Raw genomic sequence first — 20,547 nt, 5'->3', positions numbered from 1 at the left:
TAAATTCCATCCCCTGAACAAAACCCAAATGTCGGCCGGGCGCGGTGGCTCATGCCTCTAATCCTAGTACTCTGGGAGGCCGAGGCGGGCGGATTGTTTGAGCTTAGGAGTTCGAAACCAGCCTGAGCGAGACCCCGTCTCTACTAAAAATAGAAAGAAATTAATCGGACAACTAAAAATATATAGAAAAAATTAGCTGGGCATGGTGGCGCATGCCTGTAGTCCCAGCTACTCGGGAGGCTGAGGCAGGAGGATCGCTTGAGCCCAGGAGTTTGAGGTTGCTGTGAGCTACGCTGACACCACGGCACTCTAGCCCAGGCAAAAGAGTGAGACTCTGTCTCAAAACAAAACAAACAAACAAAAAAACCCAAATGTCCACAAGAAAATATATTTTTGAAGACTGAAGGAGGAATAATTCATTTATAGAATTTATGATTTCAAAGGAGAACAAGTCATGCTTAATATTGCTGACTGAGAAAATTCTTCAAGTGCTTTTATTTTTGGAAGGCCTCCCAGACCTTTTATTGGTTTAGAATTCATTTAGATCAGTGGTTCCCAACCAGGAGTGTTCACCTGCTCCCCGCCCCCCCAGGGACATTTGGGAACATCAATCGGGGATGCTATTGGCATATACTGGGTCGCCACCAGGGGTGCTGCTGAGTACATCCAATGCCCAGGAAGGTTTCCCCACAACAAGTAATTATCCAGCTAGAAATGTCAACAGTGCTGAGACTAAGAACCCCTGGTTTAGATTAAATGCTGAGATGCTTATGTACAATTTCCCCTCTGTTTCTTCATGTTCACCTTGGGACAGTTCTGGCAAAGACAAGTACCATAAATATTTGAAATTGTATATCCTTTGGTTGGGAGTAATGACCTTAATGATAGGATTAATCTCGAGGGACACTCTTCCTGGGTGCGACTAGAACTCCCACACACCTGACTTGGGCCTCAGTGCAACCATGCCTTAGCACGGGCGGGCAGAGTTCTCACCTCCAGCGCCTCCTGCCTTTCCTGGGAGACCTGCTGGGCATTACTCTCTAGGGGGTCCGGATCGGTCAGTCGATTGCTCGGCAAATTCTAATATCCTTCAGCAGTACTGGGTGCGAGCCACTCATCCTATCTATGCTGCTTTGTCTTCATGGTAGAGAGTTTCAGCATGTTTGAAAGTTTAGTTGCAAACAGGTGAGTTCTATGTATTAGTGACAGAGACCCTGGGCTTCACATATATCACTAATGTGAAAATTAATGATCCTTCTAAACCATTATTTTATGGGTTTTAAAACAAGAATAATACACAAGAAAGGTAGGGAAAGAAATTTACTAACACTAAGAAATCCAGGCCTGCAGCTACAAACAAATGTATGTAATTAAAACAAGGGCTAGGATTGGATTTCTGTAGGAAAATAGGCTTCAGGTCTTACGTAGAACCAGCCAGGCAAGGAAGAGACAACCAGAGAAACGAGTGTAGAATTTGAAATAAAGCTTTGGTTTCTGAGGAATTTTACTGTTTGAAAGGTTCAAAAAGAATTAAGGTCCAAATTTCGGGACTGGTGTTTAAAATGTAGTGATAGACTTTTTAGGCTTTTAAAGGCATGGGAATTAAAAAGCAGGAAACAGGGCTCTCCAGATATGCCCACAGGAAGACCAAGTTCATCCCACCTGGCCACAAGCCTAGAAGCAACATCCTCAAAGCCTGGAAACCGAGGCAGCGTCCAACAGGCTCTCTAACACCCCCACTCTTTGCCCAGGCAGCCTAACAGACACAGGTTTCCCCAAATCACTTTCCTATGCAGAATATGACTTAAAATACTATTTTCTTTCAAAAAGTGCAGGCTTTCCACCCTAGATGCACGTGGCTGGGGGCCGTGGCTCTGGCACGGGTTGCTGGCCCTACTGCATCCAGACCTCCCACGCAGCCACACACCGGCCATGTTTGCTCACCTGCAGAGAAACACCCCGGGGCCACGTGCTGCTTCTGGGGACTTGGGGGAGACACCTGGTGTGCAACCCCCGTGCTTAGCACAGGGACCAGCTCACTTCTTCCCAGGCTGTGGTCTGTTTTGTATAATTCTCTGAACACTGAGACTAATTATTTGGAGAAGGGGATTCTAGGAAGCAACAGGTGAGGGATTTCAGCTAGTTCTAGGGAAGACAGCAGGTCTGGGTGCTCCTGGTGCCTCCCTGCCTGCAACAATAAAAATCTTCTTGTTTTCAAAAGCAAATCAAACCCCAAACAACTTAAAAAAATCGAAAAACACCTATGAATCAAAACACAGCACTCCCGGGTGCAGCCCAGCCCAGGCCGCGCAGGGAGAGGCGGCAGTCCCGCAATCCTCCTTAGCTCATGTGGAAGCGGTGCTCGCCCCGCGTTATGTGCGACGAGAACTCGTAGCGGTCCTGGCTGTGGTAGCCGCACATGTTGCACTCAAAAGGATCGCGGAAGCCGTGGCAGCCCATGTGGATGGTGTACATGACGTGGTCGAGGAAGAGCACCCTGCAGTGTTCGCACTTGTACACCTTCATCTGCTCGCCGCTCACGCTCACCACGCGGAGGGCGTCCTGCGAGTTCTCGGAGGCGGCCCTCAGCAGCTCGTAGGCGCGGTGCTCGTCCTTGAGCGACAGGCCGTTGCGGGCGTGCGGGTTGATGTGGTTGGTCAGGTAGATGAGGCCGCCGCGCTGCTCCTCGTTGTTGCTTTCGGTGTCCGTGGAGTCTTGGCAGCTGTTGCTCGGCGACGCCTCCCGCTCCGAGGGCACCGACTTGGCCTTGGAGAGCAGCAGCAGGTTCTCCACGGCGCTGTCCTGCGCCGCGTGGTTGGGCCGCGGGGCGCCCTCGCCCGGGGGCTTGTGCAGCTGGTACATGGGGCTGAGGACCGGGACCACCTCAGAGCCGCCCGGGGGCGTCTGCACCAGGGGGCGCAGGGACTCGGCCCCCAGGTAGCTGATGGCGTTGTTGATGGCTTGGTCCATCACGTGGGACTTCATCATCTCGTTCTCCTTCTCGTAGCTGGCGCTGCTGTCGTAGGGCATGTCCGGCAGGCACTTGTCCCCTGTGGGGAGCAGGCGACAGTGAGTGAGGCCGGCCACCGCTGGGCCGGGCAGCAACAGCTAATCTACGCCCAGGGAGGGGACAGGCAGGGCCGTGCCACGCCGCACCGCACCGCCACAGGAGGGCAAGGCCACACGTCCGTCTGGTGGGCCTCTGGCCAGGGACCTACGCATTGTGGGCACTTGAACAAATTTGATTGGATAAATAAATAAAAAGAATAGGGGAACCAAAGATTGTGCCAATTTAAACAGCACACATTTAAATGGCCAAAAACCAATGCTCGTGCCTTTTATTAAGGATGGTAGAATTCAACATTATCCTTAATTTAATTATGCTGTTTAATTTAATTATATCATTATAGTTCATTTAATATTTTAAATGATGTATTTTCAATAGAATGTTCTAAGTAATTTACAACAAATGGCTAATTTATCATACATTTATGTAACTCCAATACACAGTAATTATATGATGGTTCATAATAATATCCCATATAGGTATTTAAAATAATATTGTGATGTAATATTAAATCATAATTTAATAGTCTATAATAAGATTCAATTAAAATACAGGATGAATGTATATCATTTATAATAAAATTATATATTTCTTGTAAATAAAACAAAGGTAAATGGGCTCTAACGATACTCAAACTTAAAAAATAATTCTCTATAGTTGGCAGCACAGAAGCATATGGTAGAAAGTAGGAAGCAAAACAAGGAAGCTACAGGGGAAAATGGTAGGCTACTCATCTATTATTTTTGAAAAGTACTAATAATTAGTGATGTACAAGGAACTATTGCTAAAGACCCAGCAGTGACTGGGCCCTGGCCTCTAGAACCTTATGATCTAGTATCATCAGTCTGCAGGAGTAGATGAGCTCACATCTCATTATAGGTTAGAATAAGTAATTGTATAGCATTGCTGACACCACACAAGCTTTTTCTGTTTTTGTGTCAACGTGCTGAATGTCTTGTTACACTAACCCCAGAAGAGAATGAACCCATTCTGGTTTGTACTCAAGTCTGTCCCTCTATCATACCTTGGCAACAGAGCAGGAGAGTGGACTTTGTGGCCAATTTTGCTGAATATAAAAGTGTTTATAGCCCCACCCAAAATGGTGCTTCCCCACCTCCTCATCCTGTCTCTCCTTAAAGTCATGGTTCTGTGGTTTCCCACACGACCATTGAAATCTGTTGTTTTCAAAACTTGGTATCAACAAATGGGTGTTGGAAAAAAATCAGCATATATTCCAGATTATTATGGCATATGGAAACTACTCATAGAATTTCTCTTCCCTATATCCCCAAAAAATAAAAACCTACAAAATTCACCAACAACAATCAGATAAATGAAGAATATATCCTAATGAAACACACACACACACACACACACACACACACACACACACACACACGCACTCCAAGACCAAAGAAAGAAACAGAAAATGCTGCCATGAGATACTGGGCAAAGCTTGGCTGCTAATCTCACCTCCGGAAACCTTAGGTGTGAATCAACAACATCCTCATCACTTCCCCTAATATCGTCATGTCTATACAGAAACAAATCAAATATTTAATAGGTATCTTTTTGATATCTGATCAAAGAGCAGCTGAAACTCTGCTAGCAAGAACCAGATGATAGCGGAGAAGTACACAGTGAGGCTGGCTCCCTCGGTCAGAAGCAAAGTCCTCCATGGTCTGTGCTGAAAAGGAAGATGGCCCAAAGCCCCCGAAGTATTTCCTGTGGGAATGGGAAGTGCTCCCCAACCAGGAACAGTGCTGCTAGTTTAGGCCACATAACCAAATCGCAGAACAAGGGAGAGAGAGCAAAGGAAAAGTATTTTAATGAAGGCTGCACTCTGCCTCACCCAAACTCCCCCCAAGCCCATCCTTGTCATTCTTTCAGGCTTTAGAAAACTCGATAGCAACTCAACAGCTCTCACAGGAAAAAAAGTCTCAGATATAGTGGGAAGAATGTTGAAATGTCAGTCAACCTGTATCAGACCAAGCAGAACAAGCAAGATGAAAGGAAATGTCATGGTTACTATGAAAATATTTTCTAGCAATACAAGGGAAGAAAGGAAGTAAAACATAGACCAATAAGCCCATCCTGGGTCGGAGGGGGGACCTTAATTCAAGGAAAAAAGGAAATGTCTCATAAATGTTTCATGACATGAAGTCAAATTTTAGAAAATATTCAAAGATGACATGTAAAAACAATAGAGTGAGAGGAAAAAAGATCTCAGCTCTCAGGAAACAAAATGAAGGACAAAGCAATATTATTACAGAATTAATACATATATTAGAAATAGAGAGTAATAGAACAAAAACTACTAAAAATTGAATTACTGACATACAGGAAAAATATAACAGTGAATAAATGTAAAAAAGATGAAGAAATAAAAATAAATTTAAAGAAATACTAACAGATGTGGAAGACAAATTATCCAACATATGGACAACTGGTATCCCTGAACAGAGATCACAACAGATAGAACAAAACATAAATTTACATAAAAAAGAATTTCCCAGAAATAGGAAAAAAGGGAATCTCTAGATTAAAATAGCAGGAAATTTTTATTTAGAATGCAAAACACCAAGATATATCCTAGCTAGGGTATTTAACTTTAAGGTTAAAGAAAGAACCCTTCAGGAATTCTGGGAGAACATGAAAATCACCTTAAAGAAGAAAAAAGTCAGACTGGCCTTAGACATCTCCACAGCAACATTCAACAGGCAATGCCATCAGGCAACATGGCAAAATCTAAAAAGGTCTTAGAGGGGTAAAAAAAAAGACAATCCAAGACCATACGCTGCCAAGATGCTCTTCAAGTACGAAGACAACAGGCTGATGTCCTCAAACACAAAACAATGGTGGAAACAGAACACCTACGGAACCATTTGGAAAAAAGTTGCTTGAATGTAAAGTCCAATCAATTAAGAGATTATTCAAAATAAACAGAAATAATAATGAAGGCGCTGGGTCTGATTCTTGAATCTATTTAAATAGAGAGTAATAAATAGCTGAACTACTATGAGTATTATGATTACAGAACAGAATATGAATATTATGAAGCTAAAAATGTAAAAATAATAATATAACTGTGAACATGGGGAACTGGAATAATGTCCTTATTTTCAAAGCAATGAGCCAGTTGATACTGCCTAAATTCAAACAAGTTGATTAAAAAAAATTCAAAGTTCTTAATGATTTTCATAGTATGTATTTTTAATCTTAGAGGATCCTTTAAAAAATAATATTCCTTTCTGTGAGAAAATAGTTATTGGAAGATCAGCCAGTCCCTCAGTTTTGTTAGGGTTCTTTTTCACCTCCCAAATTTAAGATATGTATAAAATGATAAAATCTTTATGAAAGTATTTATTTCATATCTATCTATCCACCAGTCTACCAATTCATCAACCTATTCACTCACATACATAAATATAGAAAGATATTTACAATGATGCTGTCCTACTTTTAATATTGGCTATTTCTGGATGTTGGGTTTTATGGTGATTTGAAAACATTAATTTTTGCATTAAAATGCTTTATATTAACTATGTGTCAATAATACAACAGGGTTTCTTTTTCTTACAAAAGAAGAAAATATATCAAGATAATTACGATAGGTAGCAGGAATAGTGATAATTGTTATTTTTCTCCTCATGCTTTTCTGTATTTTAGTAATGTTCTCACCACAATCACCAGACCAAAAATAACGATTAGCATTGCTATTTAATATTATCACCTTTCTCAGTGAATTCATGGATCCTGTTGACCTGAATCTGATTATCTCAGAGGGTGAGATCTTTGATGGCCCTAATGGTGAAGAATGTTGCTGGCAAAACAAATATTTGTTCATACTCATGTTGAAGTTTAATGTAAAAAAATAATCATAGCTCATATATCAATAAAGCTAAAATATATGCCCCTTTGAGTAATATTCAATATGAAAATAATATTCTCTTACATTTTAAGGTGCTTTCTAGTGTTGAGGGCACTGTCACATCCATCATCCCTTCTGACCCTCAGAGTAGTTCCGAGGAGGCAGGGCGACAGGCCCATTGCACAGATGGCAACACTGAGTCCAGTGCTGTGCTCAAGGCCACCAGTTGGTCACAGCTGGAGCTGGACCCAGAGGTCTGTCCACTCCACCACTGCTGGGCCAGCTGTATGAGAACAGCTGCATGGCTACACACTGTGGCTGACTTATGCAAAGGACAGACTCTGTGTCCCCGAGGTGAAGAGGGCATTGGAGAACCAACTGCCTTTTTATTTTAGAGATGGAGAACTGGACACGTTGGGAGTCACACAGAGTAGACGGAAATCCCATCAAGTTGGAGCGGGGGTAAGGTAGGTATTTTAGGGCAGGAAGAGGCGTTATTTTAGAAATGAGCTGACAGTCTTCGGCTGGTGGGGAAAAACCAACAGACTCGGCAGCTGCTTCTGAAGCTTTTGCTCCAAGCTCCACTTCTGTTACCCTTGTCCTACTGTTCCCATTACGTGCTTCCTCGTGTGTCTAACTTCTCCCCCCTTGCCTTGGCATTGCTCCATCACAGCACTATGCTGCTGGGCTTTTTCTTTTCTTTTAACAAGGAAGCCTCTCAAGACAACGCCCACATCGTGGTCTCGCCCGGGGTGGCTCCGGGAGTTTCAGGGACGAGCTCCTCGCTTGGTTTCAAGTCTCCCAAAGCTAAAAGGGGCTGCAACTGTTCACTCCGCAAAGCTCTGCATTCCACAGGCTCCTCACCTGACGAGGAGGTTGCCCTGCTTCCCGCGGTCAGCAGCCCCGCACAGCCCGGCCCATCTCCCCAGCGCTGCCTGTGGGCCGTGCCCAGTGCCGCGGAGCCCCCGCCACAGCGCTCGCTCAGCACGGGTCCTGCTGCTCTGCTCGGGCGGGCAAGCTCGGCTTCCTCTCTCTGCAGAAAGGCTCACATGTACGCGGCAACTCCCTCCACAGGGTCTCTAGCCGGTGGCCTTGTTTCCTTTCAAACTGCACCCTTCCTTCCCTTGCTGCTGCCAGCCTCCAATCTACAAGTCTCTCCGTAATCAACAGGTCAAAATGGAGCCTTGTTTGAAGTTGCAGAGAGAGGCTGGTGCCCAGGAACTTGGCCTCCCCTCTGTCCTCCCGCTCTGGGACCCTGGGCCTCACTAGCCACTGTTCTACCCATCCCCACGTGCCACAGACACCAGGAGGCCCTTGAAAATCAGCACATCAAAAACAGACCCCTACCCTTCCCCGCATCCCGGCTTTCTCCTTTCTGTGGGGGGCGTCCTTCGCCTGCTCCTGCCCCGACCCAACCCTCCTCTTTCGCCAGCCCCGCCCGCACGCACCCCCTTTCCCATGCCTGCTGCCGCCTCCCCGCTCGCCCTCTGTCTGTCCAGTTTTGCTACCTGCTGTCTCTACTTCCCAAGCTGTTTATTTCAAAAGTATGTCAATTCTTCTCTTCTGCCAACTCACCGAGGGGTCCGGTTCTCACCGTGGCAGCAGCCCAAGGCCATTTAGCCTGTGGGCAGAGCTGCCGGGACAGCTTCACTGCTCTTGCTTCCCCTGTGCGTACCTGGGTTAAGCCGGTCACATGCCCACGTCTTCATCAGCTCCCGACTCTGCCTCCCACGACCACATCACTGTTTCTTTTTATTTTTACCTGCCTGCCTAGAACCCCCCCTTCCTCCAGCACCCATAAAGTGCCGGAGTCTATCCCTCTTTCAGGCTCCGTCTCTGCCTCGTGAAGCTTTTACTGGTCCTCTTTCCTGGACAGAGCTGATGCTCGCGCTGAGGGCTTCTCAATGTGCCCACACCCTGGGGGTCACGTCATGTTCACAATCACCTCGTGAGATGCTGAAGTGTGGAAGCAGAGCCCTCTCACCAAGGTGACAAAGGGAGCCAGCAGCTCCACACTGACTCAGGTTTGTCCCCGAGCCCAGCACCTTCCCACTCGGATACCTGCCACGCCATCCTTGTTGACTTACGGTGTCTGGCCTGGGTGACAGGTGCTGGTGTGACTGTCTATCGTCTACACTAGGCAGTGGCTCCTAGGGGAAAGGGTTTTACCCCTCACGGTACCTGGCACGGGTGGGGGTTCTAAGGTCAGAATAGCAATTCGCTGTGTCCTGTCCTCACTAGACACGTCTCAGAGTCCATTCTCTGTGCGGTTCCTCCCGCTAACCCTTCACAGTCCCCCATAAGGCGGGCGTCAGGAGCTCAGAGAGGCTGGTCAGGTGCGGGGTGTCCTGCTGTGCGGTGCCCCCCACCCCCGACCCCGTGCACACGGATCCAGCCACACCAGAGGGACGATGTCCACAGGCAGATCACACCGAGGACCCCAGATGCTGCAAAATCACACCTAGCAAACACTGCTGGGAGGAGGTGTGTTATTTTTAAGACCCTTATTGGAAAAAATTCTAAGATATTTAAGAAATGTTAAACTTGCCAATTTTTGCTTTTTGAAAAATAAGATTTCTTTTCCTTTATTCTACCTTCAACTAATTTCCTTTTGCCTAAAACACCCGCATAGTTCCTTTTTAAGAGACAGCAAACGTTTAACTCTTACCAAGAAATTTCTGAGGCATAGAGCTCTTACGTTTGGCGACGTTACTTGCTAGTCTGTCCAGCACGAGGGATCTCTCTGATCCGATCTTGCACAGGTCTTCTGCCATTTCACTGTGATTAGTTTCTTCTTTAATGACTAAAGTCAAAGACAGTTAGAGAGGCCAGTTTAGAAACTCTTACGTATGAAGGGTTCAGTTGTGTCCAGTGTTAAATTTGACATTTGCTAAGTGCCTACAAGAGCCAGGCCCTTTGTAGAGGCCATTTCTAATCTTCCCAACAATTCTGCCAGACAGAGAATGGCCGTAGCAATGCCAGTGACTGGCCACCTGCTAATGCTCCTTCCTCCAACACCTGCTAACCGCACATCACCCCCTAAGACCAAAGAACAAGCAGCACCACCATTGCCAGAGGCTGGAAGGGGATCCTGTAAGTGTCTTTGAAGGGTCTTTTTAACTTTTCAAAATACTCTCAAATACACTACCTCAGTCAGTCCTAGCAACAGCTCCCTGAGATGCAAAGAACTGTCACATCGAGAAATGACTTTAGGCTTTGACTCCACCAACTGGTGTAGCAAACTGAGATGCAAAAATGTGGCTTCTCAAGATCCTACAGCAAATCTTGGCAATGTGGGGAAGGAACCCAGAGCTACTTATCCCTGAGCACACAAAACCTCCTGGAAATCAAATAACACCTGCATATTGTAGAAAATTTGGAAATTAAGGAGGTAAATGTTGATGTATGGGCTATTTCTAGTCAGTCTCTATTTTTCCATATCATCTCTTTCTTTCCATAATTGAAGACACAACTTTGTATCATACATGGTCCCACTAACTTCTACTTTCTATGGTTGGGTTTTTTGAAATACAACCCTTTCATTTCTCTGCAAGTTGTCCTAAACTATAAGGAACTGAACATGTACATTGATCACCTTCTGAATATCTAATCGATTCTTACAACACTCTTTCTTCCCTGTGTTTCCTCCTTCCTCAGGTATCACGCCGATTGATCACAGGGCCTTGGCAGGTTTGTCCGTCTCTGTCATTGATTTGTCTGCCTGTTCTTCCAAAGGTTCCATCCATTCCAGTTACATTTTATATAGTGCTAGATATTACTCTTCTTTTTTAAAAAGTTGCCAATTCTCTCATTTATTTATCCAGATGTACTTTACAATATATGGTTACCAAATTCCAATAAGATTTACAGAAGAATTTTATGTTGAATCTGTGCCTGATGTGGGGGGAAGCACATGGACAGTGTCCAGACTTCTGCCCTTCTTCAGTCTTCAGGGTTGCTTTCTGGCCTCAGAATGTTTGATAGTTTTCCTCATTATGTGCTGCATATTACTCACTAAGATGATTTCTAAGTATTTTACGTCTTCATCGCTATTATGAATGCCACTTTGACAACATATATTTCAATTTGGTTATTCTTGCTGGTATATTTTATATTTTAACATTGGACACATGTGTTTCTTATTAAATGGGCAAACATAGGTAGCCCACACCTTGATTTATATGCAGGATAAACATAAATCTATAAAACCCAGTTGCACTAATCGTGTACTTTATCCATCAAGCTAGATATCAGCTCCCCGAGGTGTCCATCCTTCTCTGCAAAGCGAAGGCCTCCCGAGAGCCTCGACCCCCGGAGTGGATCACAGCATGGAGCAAGTGAGCCCCCAGCTCCCGAATTACCGGCTACTCTGTCCTCACATGCACGCACCTCCGAGGGCTTGTGACATAGTTTGTGTACCTAGGGCTCGAGAGAAACTTACTTTTTTTCTGTAAAGACATTAAGAATAGGTGACCTAAATCCTTTTACTAAGAAAAATTGTATTCTGAAAAATTAATTTTTTCCTACATCTTCTAAGCTAGGCTTTGTTTTTAGCCAGTGGGCGGCCCAACCTAAGAGGGTTTGGGAATAAAAGAGACCTACTCGCTGTCCATCTGAGCAGGGCTGTCTCAGAGGGAGCTGTGGAGGGACAGGAGCGGAAAGATGCCCAAGGAGGCACAGGCCAAGCACTCCGCACAGCACAGCTGAGGAGACCGACACCCCCGGAGCCCAGCCTGCCCGGCCAGTTCCAAATGCGGTCCAGGTGGACTTTCATTAATGTCCTTTTATGGACCCCCTCAACACTCCTAGCTCCTGCAACTAGCACTTGCTGCAGGCTTACGAGGGTGTTGGCACGGGTAAATTAAAAGGCATCTAAAAGGTGTCTCTGTCTAAAAGTGTTTATGATCATTTTGCACATCTTGATGCAATACGGGCAGAAAGAATTCAACAGAATTAAATGCCAGCCTGCGTGGCTCCGTCTGTGGCCACGCTGAGGTCAGATGCCTGCTTCTTCCTAGAGAAGCCTTCTTCCCTCATGAGCATGGGAGCGTGAAGACATCACTGTGCTAGTCCAAATAATCTCACCACCAAAGGAAATACATGAACATTTTAGGGTGAAATTGATTCTCACTACAGGGTAATATCCAATACATATTACTGGCACTAAGTTTGTTGACAGGGATGCCAATAGAGGATAATTAGGTTGAAAGTGTCAGCATGTCAGTGACCTAAACGTCTGTGTTTAGATAAGTACCTGGCACATGTCTGGGCTCCTGGTCTCACACAGATTCATTCCCCTCAGGTCACACTCAGCACTGCTGTGAGGGTGGCCAGGCAGGAATTATCAGTCACATTTAAGAGGTGAGCCCTGGGTCACATTCAAAAACAGACTCAGAGATGAAACTGGAACTCAAGTCTCAGTGAAATGAACACTGCTCCTCCTCCTGGCCTGGACGGAGCTCTCAGCCCGCTGCGAGATTACAGCTGGTTTCTTTAGCAACTAAAATGTTGGAGGAAACAGACAGAAAACAATATTCTGTTTCTTCTGTTTGTTTTGTCTTTTCAATTTCATGTGTATATCAGATTGTTGTATCCAATAAGGCTTGGTATTGTGGACTGTAAGTCCTCAACAAATATTTGTTGAGTACAGAAAATGGCTTATTAAGCATTAATATGTAAATTACATCATTAGGAGAGCATACTTCCAAGATCCATCAATTTATTTTTTACAGAAAAATACAACATCTGAGTGTTCATATTTTATTTTAAAAGAACATTACCATCCTCTCATCCCTCAGTCTCCTGCCCTGGGGTCTGGGCACAAATTGATAACTATTAAATTATTATTATTCTTATTATTTTAAAATCCAATTTCCCCTCTTCCACTCACCCTTAATACCATTCCATTATAGACCTGAGACTTTCAAAGAAGCTAAATGATAATTTAAGGGAATGCCCCCATTTCACAGGTGAGAAGATTGAGGCCCAGAGAAATCACCTGTCGGCTCCAGTTCCCCGGCTGATGGGTGTAGGGGACAGCACGAGGACTGCAGAGCTCTTGCTATGTGGCATGCCGCCTCTCAATGCCAAGACTAATCTGAATCAACTCTAAGGCCTTCATCCTGAACATTCTTTTCTCTTGCTCTCGTCTGCCATTGACGGTCTGAGTGTGCTCTGGTGCATTTTCCTTTACAAACCATTTGTTAAACTCAGAAAGTTGAGTGAGGCTTAATAAATTCTCCACTACTAATTTAATTTCTACCCCACAGTACAATGATGATTTTTCTAATGGGAGTGCTAAATGAATAGTGTTGTGAAAGAGATTCGCTTCACTTGATCTATTTATAAATTTCTTATCTCCTAATAAGTTAGGAAGGAATCTTTTATAACAGCACTGCCATCCCCTGAGTACACTCTGCCTTCCACTTCACAGCGGCTGGGATCGTTGCTGAGGGCCACCTCGTCACACAACACACCATGAAGCATCACAGCTCCCAAGAAAAAGCGACCTTCCTCTAGTCCTTCGCCAACCTCAATCTATGGGGTTCTAGGTTCTCCCAACAAATTCCAGTCTCACATTCCATGCAGGTGTGGGTACCGTGCCCTTGGTCTGACGGATGATTGAAATCACAGCCTAAAAGCTTTTATTTGGTCAGCTTCGTGAAAAAACAGTTTTAAAACAAGATTTCACATTTTATTTTGATCACTAAGCACAAAGAATCACTACTTGAGGCTTAGGGGAAACAAAACAAAACAAAACACTAGCATCCAAAAAACAAACCAAAAACTTCAAAGGCTCACTATTATTTTAGGCGTTTCTCCAGATTTGAAGAGGGAGGGGTTGAAAATCAGGCTCTCTGGTCATCTGAGGGTCTAGAAGGTTGGGAAGCACATTGTGCTCCTAGTGAAGCTGCGATGTCATCGGCCAAAAACTTCCCTCCCTCACAGCCTTGGCGGGAGGTGGGCCTGCGGCTCTGCTCCTAACACGTGCTGGGGGAGCCAGCTGAGGCCGGCCTCGAGCGAGCTTCGCGCTTACCTGGGTACAGCGTGCCCGGAAGGCCCATGCTTTCCAAGTAGTTGTGGCAGCGCTCTTTATGTTCCTCTAAAGAGCTGCGCTGTTTATAGCTTCGGCCACAATATCCACATTTGTGAGGTTTACCAACTGCAGGAAACACAATTGAGTTCAAGACCCCAATTAAAGTCGGCCTTACGTATAATGGGAATGCATGCAATACAACTATTACCAAAAAAGTAAAAAAAAAAATTTCTACTCTTGAGAGCTAAAAGCATTATGGACTGGGTCAAAATTACTGAATTTAAGAATGTTAGTGCTCAAGAGTTTTTTTGATTATACCGAAACTCATGTGACTCTCGTTTCATCTTAATTTGTCTACTGTACTGACTACCAAATTCTCTACTTTCTAAGTCACTGATGTCTGTCCTTTAACTGGAGGAAAGGAACCACTAGTGTTATAATGTGGATGCCAAACAACTGGACAGAGATGTCAGGAAGGCCCTTGAGTTGGCCAGATAATCTGCAGACTTGCCTCCTGAGCAGGCCTCTGTCTATGGTGTGAGCCAGACCCGGCGTGACACTGGTGCCACGTCTAATGCAACCAGAGTGAACCCAATTCCAGGGTGCTAAACTGGATAATGTGAGGTCTCTAAGAAACCATGGTGGACAAATATGCTTTAATAAAATGAACATTTTATTTCTAAAATTTATTAGAAATATTTTGTATATGAATATACAAATACAAAACATATTTTCATCAATATGAAAAAAGGTATTTTCATATACATGGAGAATGCACTATGCATTTTTCACAAAGTTTATGGGAGAGCTCTGTTTTCTGCCCAAAGAAATTTAGGATGGCATAGCTTCTAGATCAGCCCTGTCCAGCAGCACTTACTATGATGATAGAAATTCTATCTGTGCTGTCCAATATGGCAGCCACCAGCCAGGTGTGGCTTCTGAACACTCAAAGTGTGGCCAGTGCCACTGAGGAATGAAGTTACTTTAATTTTAACTCATTAAAGTTAAAATTAAAATATCTCATATGGCTAGTGGCTGCTGTATTGGGCAGTATAATTCTACACAACGAGTTTAGCCCTTTCTGGATTTTACTGAGTGGTATTTTAGGAAAAGACGACTAGCCAGGAACCATATCATGCCTAAGTTTAATGACTTCAACGGATACCATTTTAAGGGATGAATAAAATATCTTTAATCACTTATAGAAGAAATATAAATTTTCACCCTAAAACCAGAATCTTCTACTTCCTTCTCATGCTGTTTTATTTTACATATTTCAAAGTAGTGTATAAAAATTAAAACCATCCAAATAGGAATGTTTGGTAAAATGGTTTAACCAAAGCTTGTATTGGTTAAATCTCTTTCCTAGGTGAACAGAAGCCATAGTTTAAGAAGACTAAAATGAAAACCAAAATTTTACTTCTGGAAAATTTAATAGAGAAAGAAGAGATTTTTTCTTTATCTATAGAAAGTGCTGTACCCCAATACCAGGAAATAATGTTGAAACACAGACCAGGAAATAATGTTGAAATACAGAATGCTGCCTAAAATTGCACATTTTATTGAGTACTGCTTTTAGAAATTAATAGAGAGTAGATAACCACTAAAGGTCCTTTCCTGCAAAAGCTGTAACTTCAGTAAATTCCATGATCAAAACTGATTCCTGAATACATATGGCATGGTGTCTGATAGCCACTTTTCTGAGTATATGATTGGTTTTAACTCTGGAACATAAGAAATATGTTAATTGTAAGCAACTGAACTAAAGTATATCTTGAAGCATAGCCCCATATTCTACAGGAAAGAAGTCTCTAACTAAGCTTGCAACTTCCTAAAACAGCCATGAGGAAAGAAGGGGAATTCCTTCCCTACCCCTCCAGATCACCCAAGCCCCTCTTGTTAACAGCATGAGACAAATTCTGTGACTGTATTGACACTAACATACTTGTGGAACCTTGGGCCACCACCAGCTGCTAGGGGGAGCTATGGTTTTTAAGGGACCAGGGGACCACAGTGGAATAGAATGTGGCCACATATGAGTTTGCCGGACACAGCCTAAAGTCTTTATTTCATTCTAATGAAATCATTTTGAAGAACGTAAACTGCCGTTTCTCTCTGCAAGAGCTGGGTGTGCGTCGATGGCACTTTCAGACGGCCGAGTCTCCAGCAGCCCGGGATCGATGCTGGTTTTCTGCACTTGCTCGTGGGTAGATCCATAATGGAAATAAACAGCCCAAAGTCTACCACCTGTTATATATAATCGCTCAAGTAATTAGCCAGACTTAGAGCAGGACACCATCATGCCTTGAATGGAATAAACAGGCATAGAGCCAGAGTGACACACAGCACCACACTGGATGCTCCTAACTTCACAATAGGAAGGAGAAAAGCAGCACTTTAAGTCTTAAGGACAGACATGCAGAGGAGATTTCTCTTGCAAATCAGAGTGACCTGGGGATGATGATCATATATGGTTGGTGTCAACCTAAGAATGAGCGGCTGCATTTTCTACTGACACAGGAAGCCATGCTTCCTACCGACCCGAGGCAATATTGCTGCCAATGGTATCTATGTCTACGTGACTCCTTAGAAATAATAGATGTGAAGATTCTTTTACCCAGACCACCTGTTAGCATGGCACAGACTGTACAACGGTCACAGCAGAGGCCCACACACACCTCCTTCACCTGCAGGTGGGACCACACATGCTCCCACACGTGTGCACATTCAGAGATGCTGACCATCATGCCGCTATCCTCCCATCTCGGGGGAGACGCCTATTTCCCGATCACCCTGCAGCACGTCCCTCCCTGGCTCTGAGCACAGGGCCCGCCCTGGCCACCCCCTATGACCTTCCCACATTATGGGGCCAGCAGCACCTCAGCTTCCTATGACTCCTTTCTTGGAAGGTTTTAAGAAGCTCACCCAAATCATTACAATTTTCTGATCAAGAGCATTTTGGGAGCCTCCTCCATGCTCGCCATCAGGAAGGAGGTCGGGGTGGAGAGAAGACAGCTTGAGGTCCCCCTGCGACTCCTCCCTCTTGCCTCCAGCCATCCTGGTGAACTCCCGCGCGTTCCCCTTGCCAGGGGAAAACCAAGTGCTTAACAACACTTGCAAAGATGCGTACCAAATCCCCTTCTAGGATCACTGCCGAATCATACTCGGTGAGGACTTCTCTAAAGCAAACTTTAGAAACTCGCCTTTAGGCATGCACTCAAGCCCTTCCTGCTACACAAAGTCTCTCCTGACCTTCCACCCTGGGGACCGACTGTCCCCTCGGATGCTGTCATGCCTCTCAACACACAGGTGCTTTCCTTGTGTGCACCTGTCTCCCCCATGGAGCACGAGCACCCTGAGGACCTCAGTAAATGTGTGATAAAGAGATGCACACAATGAGAAGCCCCTAAAACCCCCAACCATTAAATCCACTCATCACTTTTGGGAGGAGACAGCCTGAGCCCTGCAGACCTTTCGCAAAGTCCACACGTCCTCACCTCCTTGTCCTGCTACCTGGGGATGGCAGGAAGGGGCTGGTCTGAAGCAGCCCCATCACCCACAGCACCTGCCCAGACACTGCGGCTGATGGGAGGCTGGCTGGCGGCTTCTGGGGCCAAGGGCCATCACCCTCCTATCCCCAAAGCCTCGTGCACGATGTCAACTGTCCCTGACTACAGGGTGTGAAGGAAACCCATGCATGCCATGCAGTGCAGACCATGCTGTGGCAAACGTGACATAGGACAGCCTGGCCGAGAGCCCTTTCTTCCCCTGACCTGCGGGGTCACGGGCTACTAGATGCCGAAACTGCAGGAAGATGTCTCAGGAGGCAGAGGATCTAATCCAATCAAAGGTGCATTTGAGCTTCACAGGTTGGGAATGTTTGGAGAACGGTGGAACATTTATGCTAATGATGATGTAGCTGAGGCTCCGGGTCACTTGGGATGTACTTTATGTATCTCGTTCAAAGAGAAATGCTGATGCCTAAAACCTGGTAACATCTCTAAACGGGCCTCTCCCAGTGGGGCCTCGGCTGGTTTCTGGCTTGAGAGTCACGCTGGGACTCTGTCCAGGGGGATGTGCCCTCAGATGACGAGGTTATGCCCTAAGTCACCTTTGTCACCTCCTCTGCAAGTGTTATTGCTATTAAAATACCCCATGTAAAATTAAGTGTGACTTAACAACTAACATAAAGAAAGGTATCTGAAAAACTTTTCGGGCATCATCCAAAGTACGGCTGACAAAATCCTTTACAAAGACCTCAGCTGCCTGACAAACTAGGATGAGGCGGCCTCTTCTGAAACACACTATCTATGGGTGAGACGTGTGTGTGTGTGTGTGTGTGCACGAGTGTGCACACACCCTCCCATTTCCTCTAGCCCAATGGGAAAGGCAGAATATGGGGCAGGAAGCCCGGGGCCGATGCCAAAGTCATGCTGGCCAACACCCGGCGGAGGACTGTGCCGGGACCGGGTGTGGGGCCAGCCAGCAAAGAGGCGACCTGCTGCCCTGCGCAGGCTGGCAGAGCGGAGGCGGCTCCCTACCCGGGACACCCAGACAGCGCCCAGCAGACCTACCGGAGTGCGTCCTCAGGTGGCCTGTGAGGGCGTCCCTCCGGCGGCAGGCATAGTTGCAGAGGTGGCACTTGAAGGGCTTCTCCCCGGAGTGTAACTTGATGTGCCGGAGCAGGTTGCCTTTCTGGGTGAAGGAGGCCCCGCACTGGTTGCACTGGAAGGGCCGCTCCCCTGGGATGAAGAGAGCAGAGCCGGTGAGAACAGAACTCAGAGCGGGGACAAGAGGACAAGGCTGCGAGAAAGTTGTTTCCCACGGGGGCTCGGTGACTTCCACCGGCTGCGGGTTTGATAGAACATGAGGCTTTCAGACTAAACCTGCCAGCTCCTTAACGCTTCACTGGCTGGGTCAATTTGATCTGAAAATCTAATTTTTTTCCCCTAAATCAGAATGGCACATCACAATGCAAATTCAAACTCATTTAAATAAAGTGACTGCAACATTTTGTGATGAAGAGCCACTCTTCCTGATCAGCAGTTTTGGAATAAACCAATATCCAATTTTGCGTGTTGTGGCATTTGGTGGGGTTTTTAATGTGGCTTTTTTCAAAGGGTCTTTAAAATATGCCACTGAAGCAGCAAAATAAAAAGGAAACTCATTAAAAATGCATTTCAGGATCACAAGTTCATTTCAGCGTTACATTCTTATATTTAAATGAAAGGCACTTCATTATAACAGTTATAATAACTTCTTTTCATTTACATTTTCCCTGTATTTTCCCTTTCAATTTCTTCTCCATTACCTGTCTGTCCCTAAGCAGGCAAATCAGGAGAGAGACAGACAGAGTGTGAGGACGAGAGAAAGAGAGAGAGAGAGTGATGGAGAAAGATCGAATAAAATGAGAAGTTAAGAAACTGAAGGAAGCTCCCTATCCTCCAAAGAACATTCCCAAATCTCCCTACGGCAAGGTATAAAGTCAGAGCTGCACTGAGACTTCCTGCGTTTTTCTTCCTTCATAAATCCCCAAACCGTTAAGCTATTATTGGCCTATATCCATAGAAGCCAAGTTATATTTTAGGTACGGATATTCTGGGAGATACAATTTAGCTGTTATTAAGGAATTCTTTCAGGGGTGGTACTAATGAATTTGTGACTAAGGAAACACTTGGCCCTCTGCCGTGTGTGGCAGCACTTGTGTCTACGTCGTGGATTTGACACAGGCAAAGCAGGTATCTGAGAAAAGGAAATATGCTACTGTCCTATTTAGTCACAGGTCTTGGAATCTAAATCAGTGAACATTTCATTTAACTCTCATTTAAAAGAGTGAGATGCTTGTAAGTAAATATAAAAGCTCTTTTGTAAAACAAGTGCTTTATTTAGAAGAGTGCTATGTGACCACAATTCCTGGTGTCGAGATACCATAAAAATGTATTTCCTAGGGATAACTTCTTAGGAAAAAAAAAAACCATGTTAAAGTGTCTACTTAACCATTTTCCCAATTGATGAATGTGATTATGGTACAGAAGACAGCACTTATCAAAAGCAATTAAGTAGAAGCATATCTGGTACTATTAAAATCCACACCAGATTAAATTTATAATAAGTCTATATTGGCACTTGAATTTCATGATTATCATCACTTTTTGTTAAGTGGGCAGGATAGATGTGCTGCTATAAAAGCTGAAACTAATTCACGGTGATATTCAATGATAGACCAACGGAAGGTTTCCTGATGCTGACCAGGATGTATTCGGTGTTTCCCAAATCCCTTCCTGGATTAGTCTTGGCCGAACAGAGAGGAAAGCTTAAAGTCAAGCAGGTGATGGCAAAACCAGCTCGCCAACTCTCTGAGTTGCAAGCCTGTGCCTGTGGCCAATTTTGGATGGGAAATTAAAACAGCTGGTAGCCAGGTAGCCCCGAGGTGCTTCCAATGAGAGAGATCATTTAATTATCTACAAGAAACACTCCTGGGACTTCCCCGCACATGCGCGTGAATGTGTGCGTTTAACTCCAAGTGCAGGCAGGGAAAGGCAGGCGATCCCGAGTGCAGGGACGCTCAGAGTG

General features: G+C 45.0%; 1 protein-coding gene across 4 annotated transcripts in view; it reads right to left on the bottom strand.

The window, feature by feature from the left end:
• Positions 1 to 408: 408 nt before the first annotated feature.
• Positions 409 to 20,547, bottom strand: part of IKZF1 (IKAROS family zinc finger 1 (Ikaros)) — a 90,150-nt gene continuing 70,011 nt past the window's right edge. For 2 of the 4 annotated variants that reach the window (XM_012650641.1, XM_012650642.1), the window contains 3 exons: positions 18,549 to 18,716; positions 9,607 to 9,741; positions 409 to 3,050 (listed from right to left, as the gene is read on the bottom strand). In XM_012650641.1, the coding sequence (XP_012506095.1) occupies positions 2,341 to 3,050; positions 9,607 to 9,741; positions 18,549 to 18,716 (1,013 nt within the window). In that variant the 3' untranslated portion in view covers positions 409 to 2,340. Of the gene's footprint in view, positions 3,051 to 9,606; positions 9,742 to 13,974; positions 14,101 to 18,548; positions 18,717 to 20,547 lie in introns of all 4 variants that reach the window. The other 2 variants (XM_012650640.1, XM_012650643.1) reach the window with 2 other exon arrangements.

The sequence above is a fragment of the Propithecus coquereli genome, unplaced genomic scaffold, assembly GCF_000956105.1.
Source record: "Propithecus coquereli isolate 6110/MARCELLA unplaced genomic scaffold, Pcoq_1.0 Scaffold336, whole genome shotgun sequence".
Lineage (NCBI taxonomy): Eukaryota > Metazoa > Chordata > Mammalia > Primates > Indriidae > Propithecus > Propithecus coquereli.
Note: the sequence above shows the minus strand (reverse complement) of the source record. Positions and strands in the feature narration are given on the sequence as shown.